This window comes from Lipotes vexillifer, unplaced genomic scaffold (assembly GCF_000442215.2).
Source record: "Lipotes vexillifer unplaced genomic scaffold, Lipotes_vexillifer_v1.1 scaffold1591, whole genome shotgun sequence".
In the NCBI taxonomy this organism is placed as follows: domain Eukaryota; kingdom Metazoa; phylum Chordata; class Mammalia; order Artiodactyla; family Lipotidae; genus Lipotes; species Lipotes vexillifer.
In genome coordinates, this window is record NW_006779799.1 from 165,462 (window position 1) to 178,257 (window position 12,796).

The 12,796-nt window shown below is 36.8% G+C and overlaps 1 protein-coding gene across 1 annotated transcript in view; it reads right to left on the reverse strand.

The window, feature by feature from the left end:
• Positions 1–12,796, reverse strand: part of LOC103068700 (uncharacterized protein C1orf101) — a gene marked incomplete at its 5' end in the record, with an annotated part of 184,464 nt that overhangs the window by 105,311 nt on the left and 66,357 nt on the right. The window contains 1 exon segment of the mRNA XM_082930961.1: positions 11,957–12,434. Within this exon segment, the coding sequence (XP_082787087.1) occupies positions 11,957–12,434 (478 nt within the window).

Sequence of the window (12,796 nt, forward strand, 5' to 3'; positions counted from 1 at the left end):
GTATGCAGGCCTCTCACTGTTGTGGCCTCTCCCGTTGCAGAGCACAGGCTCCGGACACGCAGGCTCAGCGGCCATGGCTCATGGGCCCAGCCGCTCTGTGGCATGTGGGATCTTCCTGGACTGGGGCAAAAACCCGTGTCCCCTGCATCGGCAGGCAGACTCTCAACTACTGCGCCACCAGGGAAGCCCCACTCTATCACTTTTATAATCACATTATTAACATAGAAGAAAGAGCTGGAATTAGTGTATTAAATAATAATGAGGATAAGCATGACAGGAATGGTATTATTAGGAAGCATTGTATTATGGACTGAATTACTGTATTTGGAGGTAGAGTCTTTAAGGAGGTAATTAAGGTTAAAAGAGGTCAGGAGGATGGGGCCCTAATCCAATACGACTGATGTCTTTATCAGGGGAGGAATATACACCAGAGAGCTCTTTCTCTCTCTGCATGTACAAAGAGGAAAGGCTATGTGAGGACAAAATGAGAAGGTGGCCGCTGTATTCAAGCCAGCAAGAGCGTCTTCGTCAGAAACCAACCTTGATGACACCTTGATCTTGGACTTCTAGCCTCCAGAATTGTGAGAAAATAAATTTCTATTGTTTAAGCCACTTAGTCTGTGGTATTTTCCTATGGCAGCCATAGTAGGCTAATGCAATTGGGATGAAGAAATGGTGGTGGGAGGGAGACAGCACCTCTTCAGGTTCACTTTATACAAATTAATTAACTTTCTCCCCTTAATAGAGTATTATGCCTAAGTTGTAGAGGTTCATAGACAATAAGTCTCTTAACCTCTTTGGTTCTATAACCATATGTATAAAATGAACAGTTGGACCAGTTGGTTTCATAATTTCCTTTCCAGATACGACACTCTTTGCATACAGCCCCTAGGAATATAGTTTCTTTAATTTTCAAAAACAACACTTAGAAAGGACTGGCTGAAAGGAGGAATGTGAATTCAAAGAGTTAGGGAGGTTCAGAGCTCTTTGTGAGTTTGCATCTTACATTTGGATTATGAATAATTGTGACATTTTCACAACTTGCCATAAATTATATTCTAATCAAGCTCTTAAATCAGAAATACCAATATTTTTAGGATCAGAATACTTTAATAACAGTGTCAACATACTACCATTTTCCTATCACACTGCTCATTAAAAACATTATTAAATGAATTTTGGATTAAATATGAAGTTAAGATGAAAATTAGGAATTATTTTTTTAAATAATGAGAATAAGAACACTATATATAAAAGCCTGTGGGATGTAGCTAAAGCTATGCAGAGAAAAATTCATGGCATTATGCTTTTCATAGTTTTAAATGCTTAGAAAACAACAAAAACTGAAAATAAATGAACTAGTTATTTAACTCAACAAGCAGGCAACAGAATACCAACATTACAAACAAAAAGCAGAAGTGAGGAATCATTAATGACAAAAGCAGAAATTAAGGAATTAAATAAAAAAGAAAGTAGATTTGATAAATCAAAGAGTTCTTTTCAAAGGAAAGGAAAACAAAAACAAAAAATTAAAAAAAAAAATGGTATCTTGCAAGCCAAACTAGCAAGGAGTGGGACATAAACAATATTACAAATAAGCAAGAGAATATGATTACACATACATAAGAAATTTAAACATTAAAATGGGAAGCCTTTGCCAATAAATTAGAAAATCTAGAAAAAATGAATGCTTTCCTAGGAATAAAAAAACTTCTAAAATTGACTGAAGAAGAGTTGAAAGACTTTAATAGACCAGTTAGAGAAAATAAAATTAATGAATAGATATAACATTCCTGGTTGGGAAGACCTGATATTGCAAATATGCAATCATCTATTCAATAAATATCAATATTTACTGAATGCCCACTATAGCTATATACTGTTCTAAATACTTGGGAGGGGCATATTAGTAAAAAAACTGAAAGATCATTTTCTTTTGTAGCTTCTATTCCTTTATGGAAGACTGCCAATAAACATAAGATAAATAAATTATATAGTGTGTTAGTGATTAATGCTACAGTAATCAAAACAATATAGATCTTATGGAGATAGATGAGGGAAGGGGGTAGCCTAGAAACTTAACCCAGTTAACACGAGGAATAAATGCATAATAAAATTGGCATTTCAGATCTGTAGGGTAAGTGGTGTTTAACAGAAGACTGATTTGAAGGCAACACCAGGTTTCACAGGAAAAATAGAAATAAAAAATAAAATTAGATTCCTTATACCAAATATAATTCTAGATGAATTAAAGATTTAAACATGAAAATTATAATGCTAAATTATAAAAAGAAAATATATGATAATATCTTTATAATTGGAAAGACCTTTCATATTATGACATTACAGAAGAATTCACAAATAAAAATACTAACAAATTTCACTACTTAAAAACTGAAATTGTAAATGTCAAAGTCCCTGCAAAAAGGCACTGAGAAATTACACACAACAGAAAATATTTGCAATATGCGTCAAAGACAAATGGATAATATACATTATAAGTAAAAAACATATCAATAAGAAAATAAGCAATCCAGTGCAAAATATCTAAACAGTATGAATTGACAATCCAGAAAAAATATGACCAATAAACATACAAAACTAGATAAAACATCTAATTATAAAATGTGCAATAAAATGAGAATTACACATTTTTCTTCCACACTATGGGTAAATAGTAAATAGATTTTATAAAAATATACATTTTTCAAATACTTTTGGGTGAGTTTAGACTGACAATTTTAAGGGTTATCAACTTTTTAAATATTCAGAACTCTGATTCAAGAATTCTATATCTAATAATCTATGATACAGGAATACTTGTACAAGTGTACAAGTACATATATACATATGTATATATATGCATATTCTCCAGAGGTGTTTCTTTAATTTAATTTTTATTTTATATTGGAGTATAGTTGATTTACAATATTGTGTTAGTTTCAGGTGTGCAGCAAAGTGATTTAGTTATACATATACATACTTCCATTCTTTTTCAGGTTCTTTTCCCATATAGGTTATTATAGAATATTGAGTAGAGTTCCATGTGCTATACAGAAGGTCCTTATTGACTATTTATTTTATATATAGTAGTTTGTATATGTTAATCCTAAACTCCTTATTTATCCCTCCCATTACCTTTTCCCTTTGGTAACCATAAGTTTGTTTTCAAAGTCTGTGAGTCTGTTTCTGTTTTGTAAATAAGTTCATTTGTATCACTTTTTAAGATTCCATATAAAAGTGACATCATATGATATTTGTCTTTCTCTGACTTACTTCACTTAGTATGATAATCTCTAGGTTCACCCATGTTGCTGCAAATGGAATTATTTCATTTTTTATGGCTGAGTAATATTCCATTATATGTATGTACCGCATCTTCTTTGTCCATTCCTCTGTCGATGGACACTTATGTTGCTTTCATGTCTTGGCTATTGTAAATAGTGCTTCAATGAATATTGGGGTGCATTTATCTTTCTCAAATTATGGTTTTCTCTGGATATATGCCCAAGAGTGGGATTTCTGGATCATACGGTAATTCTATTTTTAGTATTTTAAGGAACCTCCATACTGTTTTCCATAGTGGTTCTACCAATTTACATTCCCACCAGCAGTGTAGGAGGGTTCCCTGTTCTCCACACCCTCTCCAGATTTTATTGTTTGTAGACTTTTTGGTGATGGCCATTCTGACTGTGTGTGGTGATACCTCATTGTAGTTTTGATTTGCATTTCTCTAGTAATTAGCAATGTTGAGCATTTTTCATGTGCTTTTTCACCATATATATGTCTTCTTTGGAGAAATGTTTATTTAGATCCTCTGCCTATTTTATGATGGGTTTTTTTTTTTGATATTGAGCTGCATGCACTCTTTGTATATTTTGGAGATTAATTCCTTGTTGGTTGCTTTGTCTTCAACTATTTTCTCCCATTCTGTGGGGTTGTCTTTTCATTTTGTTTATGGTTTTCTTTGCTGTGCAGAAGCTTTTAAGTTTCATTAGGTCCCATTTGTTTATTTTTATTTCCATTATTCTAGGAGGTGGAACAAAAAAGATCTTGCTGTGATTTATGTCAAACAATGTTCTTCCTGTGTTTTCCTCTAAGAATTTTATAGTGTCCGGTCTTATATTTAGGTCTCTAATCCAGTTTGAGTTTATTTTTGTGTATGGTAAGGGAGTGTTCTAATTTCATTCTTTTACATGTAGCTGTCCAGTTTTCCCAGCACCACTTACTGAAGAGACTGTCTTTTCTCCATTGTATATCCTTGCCTCTTTTTTCATAGGTTTGTTGACCATAGGCACATGGGTTTATCTCTGGGCTTTCTATCCTCTTCCATTGATCTATAGTTCTGTTTTTGTGCCAGTATTGTACTGTCTTGATTACTGTCACTTTGTAATATAGTCTTAAGTCAGGGGGTCTGATTCCTCCAGCTCCGTGTTTTTCCCTCAAGACCACTTTGGCTATTTGGGGTCTTTTGTGTCTCCATACAAATTTTAAGATTTTTGTTTTAGTTCTGTAAAAAATGCCACTGGTAATTTGATAGGGATTGCATTGAATCCGTAGATTGCTTTGGGTGTATAGACATTCTCACAATATTGATTCTTCCAATCCAAGAACATGGTATATCTCTCCACCTGTTGGTATCATCTTTAATTATTTCATCAGTGTCTTATACTTTTCTGCATACAGGTCTTTTGTCTCCCTAGGTTGGTTTATTCCTGGGTATTTTATTTTTTTGTTGCAATGGTAAATGGGAGTGTTTCCTTAATTTCTCTTTTGCATTTTTCATGAATATTGGAGAGGAATGCAAAAGATTTCTGAGCATTAATTTTGTATCCTGCAACTTTACTAAATTCATTGATTAGCTCTAGTATTTTTCTGGTGGCATCTTTAGGATTCTCTATGTATAGTATCATGTCATCTGCAAACAGTGAGTTTTACTTCTTCTTTTCCAGTTTGTATTCCTTTTATTTCTTTTTCTTCTCTGATTGCCATGGCTGGAACTTCCAAAACTATGTTGAATAATAGTGGTGAGAATGGACATCCTTGTCTTGTTCCTGATCTTAGAGGAAATGCTTTCAGTTTTTCACCATTGAGAATGATGTTTGCTGTGGGTTTGTCATATATGGCCTCTATTATGTTGAGGCAGGTTCCCTCTATGCCCACTTTCTAGAGAGTTTTTATCATAAATGGTTGTTGAATTTTGTCAAAAGCTTTTTCTGCATCTACTGAGATGATAGTATGGTTTTTCTTCTTCAATTTGTTAATATGGTGTATCACATTGATTGATTTTCGTATATTGAAGAATGCTTGCATCCCTGGGATAAATCCCACCTGATCATGGTGTACGATCCTTTTAATGTGTTGTTGGATTCTGTTTGCTAGTATTTTGTTGAGGATTTTTGCATCTATATTCCTCAGTGATATTGGTCTTCAATTTTCTTTTTTTTGTAGTATCTTTGCCTAGTTTTGGTATCAGGGTGATGGTGGCCTCATAGAATGAGTTTGGGAGTGTTCCTTCCTCTGCAATTTTTGAGAAGAGTTCGAGAAGGATGGGTGTTAGCTCTTCTCTAAATGTTTGATAGATCACCTGTGAAGACATCTGGTCCTGGACTTTTCTTGTTCAAAGATTTTTAATCAGAGTTTCTATTTCATTACTTGTGATTGGTCTGTTCATATTTTCTCTTTCTTCCTGGTTCAGTCTTGGAAGGTTATACCTTGCTAAGAATTTTTCCATTTCTTCCAGGTTGTCAATTTTATTGGCCTAGAGTTGCTTGTAGTAGTCTCTTAGGATGCTTTGTATTTCTGCGGTGTCTGTTGTAACTTCTCCTTTTTCATGTCTAATTTTATTGATTTGAGTCCTCTCCCTCTTTTTCTTGATGAGTCTGGCTAATGGTTTATCAATTTTATCTTCTCAAAGAACCAGCTTTTAGTCTTATTGGTCTTTGCTATTGTTTTCTTCCTTTTTATTTCATTTATTTCTGCTTTGACTTTTATGATTTCTTTCCTTCTGTTAACTTTGGGTTTTATTTGTTCTTCTTTCTCTAGTTCCTTTAGGTGTAAGGACAGATAGTTTATTTGAGAATTTTTTTGTTTCTTGAGGTAGGCTTGTATAGCTATAAACTTCCCTGTTTGAACCGCTTTTGCTGAATCCCGTAGGTTTGGGATCATCGTGTTTTCATTGTCATTTGTCTCTAGGTATTTTTTGATTTCCTCTTTGATTTCTTCAGTGATCTCTTGGTTATTTAAGAATGTATTGTTTATCCACCATGTGTTTGTGTTTTTTATGTTCTTATCCCTTATTACTTTTAATATTCTCTACTTTTATGTTTTGGCATCTTAATTACAATGTGTCTTGTGGTTCTCTTTGAGTTGACCATACTTGGAACTCTCTGTGCTCCCTGGACTTGGATGTCTGTTTTCTTTCCCAGGTTAGGGAACTTTTCAGCTATTATGTCTTCAAATGTGTTCTTGACCCCTTTCTCTCTTCTCCTTCTGGGACCCCTATAATGCAAATGTTAGTATGCTTGATGTTATCCCAGAAGTTTCTTAAACTGTCCTCATTTCTTTTCCTTCTTTTTTCTGCTCAGCATCAGTGATTTCCACTACTCTGTCTTCCAGATTGCTGATCCATTCCTCTGTATCATTTAATCTAATGTTGGTTCTTTCTAGTGTATTTTTCATTTCATTATTGTATTCCTCACATCTGGTTGTTATTTATATTTTCCAACTCTTTTAAAAAATCTCTAACTTCTCTCTATGTGCATCCATTCTTCTCCCCAGTTCTTTGATCACCTTTATGGTCATTACCCTGAACTCTTTCTTGGGTAGACTTCCTATTTCTACTTCACTTAGTTTTCTGGGGTTTTATCTTGTTCTTTTGTTTGGAACATGTTCCTCTGTTGTTTCATTTTGCCTAACATGTTTTTATTTGTTTGTATCTGGTAGGTTATGTTTCCTGACCTTGGAAAAGTGGCCTTTTGTAGGAGATGTCCTATGCATTCTAGTAGGACAATCCCCTCTCACCACCTGAGCTATATACTCTAGGGTCATTCTCTATGTGGGTTGCATAGGACCTTCTGTTGTCATGGGTTGACTACTGTGGGTGGCTTGGTAGGCTTTGTTGGCTCACAGTCCAGTTGGTTGCTAGGCTCTGCCTTTTAAGGAGGCTTCCAGCTACTGGTTGGTGGAACTGGATCATGAGGTGGTGGGCTGCAGAACCCCAGGGGTCCCCAGTGTTAGTGCTTGTTCACTGGTGGGTGGGGTTAGGGTCCAGGAGATCCTGGGATTGATACCTGTCCACTGGTGGGTGAACCCAGGTCTTGGAGCTAGTGCCAGCTTACTATTGGGCAGAACTGGGTCCTCAGGTCTGGCTGCAGGACCCAGGGGCCCCAGAGCTGATTTCAGATTGTTGATGGGTGGGTCCAGTTCCTGACACAGCTGGATGTTGGGTCCAGGGTGTAGGTTCAGGTTCCAGCTGGTCAAGTTTGGTGCTGGTCCACTGGGTCCCCAGGTTGTGGACTGTGGTTGTCCTGTGGCTAGTGTCTGCCCACTTGTGGGTGAGGCTGATCCCAAGGCTAGAGAAGGCTTTCTGGTGGCTGGTGCCTGCTCACTGGAGGTATAGCTGCATCCTGGTGTCTCTGACTACAAGGCCTTGGGGGCTCCAGGTTTAGTGCTTGAGCTCTGGTGTGTGGGTCCAGGTCCTGGGACTTCTGATGGGCAGGGCTGTGTCCAGGAGTGGCTGTGGGCTCTGGGGGTCTTAAGGCAGCCTGTCTGCTGGTGGGCAGGGCTGTGTCCCCACCTAGTTAGTTGCTTGGGCCAAGGCATCCCAGTAGTGGTGGCTACAGGCTGTTGGGCAGGGGCAGGGTGGGGTCCTGAAGCTAATAAACTAGAGGGAGAATTCCAAAATGATGCTTGCTAGCACCAGGGTCCATGTGGTAAAAGAGCTCTCAAAAATGGCTGTGGCCAGTGTCTGTGTCCCCAGCATGAGCTCCATTTTCCTCCTGCCTCTCCAGGAGACTCTCCAAGATCAGCAGGTAGGTCTGACCCAGGATCCTTTCAAATTACTACTTCTGCTCTGGGTCCTGGAGCATGTGACATTCTCTGAGTCTCTATTTCCCACAGCTCTCCAGGACTCCTGAAAGTAAGCCCCAATGGCTTTCAAACCCAAATGTTCTGGGGAGCCATCATCTAGTGCTGGGGAGCACAATGTGGGGCTCAGACTGCTCACTCCTTGGGGAGAACCTCTGCAATTATAATTACTCTCCTGTTTGTGGGCTGCCCAGAGACATGGGACTTGAGTATACTGTGACTCCATCCCTCCTACCTGTCTCATTGTGGTTCCTCCTTTATATCTTTAGTTGTAGATCTTTTCTGGCAGGTTCTGGTCTTTTTCATCAATAGTTGTTCTGTAAATAGTTGTAATTTTGTTGTGCTTGTGAGAGTAGGTGAGCTCAGGTCCTTCTACTCTGTCATCTTCTCTGATTTCACCTGTTATATTTTGAATTTGCTTTTTAAAACGTCTGGATAAATTCACAGGAACTTGTTAATAGTGGGTTATCTGAGAACTGGAAATAGTGAAGGTTGAGGGCATTTAACTTCATATCTCATATACTTATAAACTGTTTAAACTTTTTATTTCAGCATTTCTGAATGGCTTTCAGTACAATATTCAAACTTTAAGGTCCTCTAAAATCTATCCCCAATTTATCATTCTGACCTTATCTTCTTTTCACTATGGTCTTTTAAAAACACAAATATCCAGACTTCCCTGGTGGCGCAGTGGTTGAGAGTCCGCCTACCGATGCAGGGGACACGGGTTCGTGTCCCGGTCCGAGAAGGTCCCACATGCCGCGGAGCAGCTGGGCCCATGAGCCACGGCCGCTGGGCCTGTGTGTCCGAATCCCGTGCTCCACAACGGGAGAGGTCACAACAGTGAGAGGCCCACGTACCACACACACACAAAAACCCCCAAAACCCCCCAAAAAACAAAAAACAAAAACACAAATATCCTGCTTCTCGCTTGCTCTAAACTCTTTAGAACTCCCTAGAGGCCTTAGAAGAAGGTCCAATTTCTTCATACAACTTTTGCAGTCTTTAATAATCTGGACTCTATTTCTCCAGAAGAGACTCAACCCTTTTCTCTCTGCAAAACTCTGTTTCAGAAGTTTATCATCTTTCATGTTCTGGAAAGTATCCTGTCATCTCTGTCTCTGGGTCATTGGGTAAACCAATCCCATCTATTGTCTTCACTGTCTAACCCCGGCTTATTCAGCATATCTCAGTTTAGATACCACTTCCCTACCTCAAGGTAGCCTTCCCTACTTCCATGTCTCCCAATTTGGATAAGGTACTCAATCTGTGTGTTTCCATAGCACCCTATATTGTCTCTATCATAGAGTTAAACATGTTGCTTTATTTGCATGTTAACTTGTCTTTATCCTATGTAATTTTGTAAACTCTGTGAGGGTGGGAATTGTGTTCATATTACCACTATATCTCCAACCCCTAGCAGAATGCCTCACAAATAGTGGTTCTCAGTGAATATTTTTCAATTATTTATTCCAAAAAGTACATATTATATACTGTTCTAGGTATTGTGGGTAAAGCAGCAAATATAATGAAGTCATGCAGAACTTTATTTTGGTGGAAGATTCAGCTAACAAATAAGTACACATATAATTTGTTAGGTGATGATAAGCGATGTGAACAAAATAAAGAAGTGTAAGGTACAGAGCAGGGGAGTTAGGTCAGGGTCAGGAAAGAGCTCTCTGATAAGGTGACATTTGGACTTAAACCTGAATTAAGTATAAGAGTTATATACATATCAAAGTGAGAAATATTCTTGGCAGTAGATACCCAGGGAAACAGTAGATATCCAAAGAATAGCAAAGAGGCCAGTATGGCTAAGTAACACTGAACAAAGGGTCGAGGGATAGGAGATGACATCAGAGTCCTGGGCCAGATCACATATTGTTTTTCAGGTGATGCTAAAGGTTTTAGATTTTATTCTGAGTGATATAAGAAGCCAAATGAGGGTTTTAAGCAGAGGAATAATATGATTTTGCATATATTTTCAAAGGCTCACTCTGGCTGCTAGGTGGACTGTGGTTAGGGATGGGGACGCAAGGATAAAAGATGAGAGACCACTTAAAAAACTCTTGTATGTAAGGGCTAGAGAGGATAAGGGCTTGAACTGGAGTGGGAATGGTGAAAAAAGGTTAGATATTAGATACATTTTTTAGATATAGCCAACAGGATTTGATAATGTCTTGTTTGTGGGATGTAAAAGGGGAGGATTCAAGGATGAGGTCATGGTTTGTGGCTGGAAGAAAAGAAGTGCTGTTTACTCGATAGGGGAGGACTAGGGATGAAGCAGATTGAAGTGTGGGTGAGGGAAACAAGGATTCAGTTTTGGATATGTTAGTCTGAGATGCCCACTAGTCATCCAAGTGAAGGTATCAAGAAGGTAGTAGGAAATAGTAGTTTGGAGTTCAGGCTAATTATCATGGCTGGAGGGCAAAGAATGAATGTAAATAGAGTTCAGAGGATGTCTGAGAACCAAACCCTGAGGTACTTCTCCATTTAGGAATTAAGAAGATGAGAATGGAAAAGAGGCAGAGGAGGAACATCTAGTGAAGTAGGAGGAAGAACAGAAAAGTGATACCCTAAAATTCAGTGAAAAAAAAGTGTTTCAAGAAAAAGGCCATGGTGAATTATTTCAAATGCTGCTGCCAGATCATGAAAGATGACTGAAAATTGGCCACTGGATTAGCAAAGTGGAAGTCATTGAAAAGCTTGATAAGGGCAGTTTCTGTGAAAATTTGATTAGAGTGGATTCAAGAGAGAATGAGAGGAAAGAGGAAAAAGTAAAACCAGGCAATACTTCCTTGGAGTTTTGTTGTAAAGGGGAGCAGCAAAACTGGATGGTTGAGAGTTGAAGAATGATATGGGGTCAAGAAAGACTAATTACAATTTACAGTGATATCTACTTTAAATTTCATGGTTAATTTATCTCCTAAATAGATTCCTTGAGCATTAAACTTTCTATTTCTTTGCACTTCCTATAATGTTTAGTACACTGCCTCAAGAATAATAACATGAAGAATAGCTACTATTAATTGAAGATTTACCACTTGCCAAGTATTATTCTAAGCATTTTATATACAATCCCTTATCTAATCAAAATGACAGTCCTATATTCTAGATTAGAAAACTGAGGCTTGGAAATGTTAAATGACATGTTCATGGACTTGAAAACAGATCTATTTAACTCTACAACACCTGTTATAGATTAATTGAATTGTGTCCCCTCAAAAAAGATATGTCGAACTTCTAACTCCAAATACTACTTCAGAATGCGACCATATTTGGAAATAGCGTCATTATAGATATAATTATTTAAGATGAGGTCGTACTGGAATAGGGTTGGCCCTGGTGTCCTTATAACAAGATGATATGTGGAGACACAAGAATTCTATGTGATGACAAAGGCAGCAATTGGAATGATGCAGCTGCAAGCCAAGGAATGAAAAGGTTTGCCAGCAAGTGACTAGAAGCTAGGAAAGATTCCCTAGCTTTCAGAGGGAGTATGGCCCTGCCAACACTTCTAGCCTTTAGGACTGAGACAATAAATTTCTGCTGCTTTAAGTTTGTACCATTTTGTGGTATTTTGTTATGGGAGCCCTAGGAAATGAATATAACAACACATACATTGAAAATGCATATGTAAGTTGCATATGTATCTGCTGATTGACCAAAATGAACCTCTGAAAAAAGAATCTGAGTTTGCCATTTTGCTTTGTGAGATCCTACTTGACATTAATAGAATTTTAAAAGTGGTAAAACAGCACCTTTATCAAAAGCATCATATATTAATACATTAAAATTATTACATCTATATAAGCAAGATATCTATTACGAAATCTAGAATAATTTTTGCAAAATGAGAATACCTTACCCATAAAAACATTATGAATAGTGCTGTTATGTGATAATCTTGATAGATTTCCAAATTCTGTAGGTGTTTGTAAAACTCCAGTATCTGTGAAATTATGGTAATAATAGTAGATCCTATGTTTGTCCCATAGTATTAATTCTGGCATTGCTGAATATATAAAATTTGGAATTAAAAAACTGTCAGTAGAGACATCTAATGCAAAGTCTTGGAATACCCACTGTTTTGTATCTTCATTGTATATCACTAGGTAAATCGTTTTGATGATGTTACATGTAATGCAGTAATTTAGTAACAAGGCAAGTTCCAAAGGGTGTCCTGTATACTCAACATTGTGTATAGTCAGAGTAGCAGCTGATGACATATTTAGAAGTTCTTTCAGTTTTTCAGTAGTTATTATTTTAACAAATTTAAGCAAAGCATATCCAAGATAAACCTCATTTTCTGTCCAGATTGCCATGCTGCTTCTTCTTCCTTTATTCTGTGAAAAAATTGAAAATAATTAGACAATCTTTGATTTTATGGACAGTGTTACCAGTTCCCATCTTCTAATTTGTTACATTTAAAAATAAAACAGTAACTACTAAGATTTAATTTTTATTATATTTCTGACTAATACTTCAGACCTAGAAATATATTACATGAAAATATATTACACACAAGCATAAAAATAAATTATTCCAGTGATTTTATTATTTTATATACTTTTTCTATCAGTAGAAATAATTATTCTTTTTTTTTTTTTTTTTTTTTTTTTTTTTTGTTTTTGGGGCTCCTTATGTCTTTTTTTTTTTTTTTTTTTTTTTTGCCGTACGCGGGCCTCTCACTGTTGTGGCCTCTCCC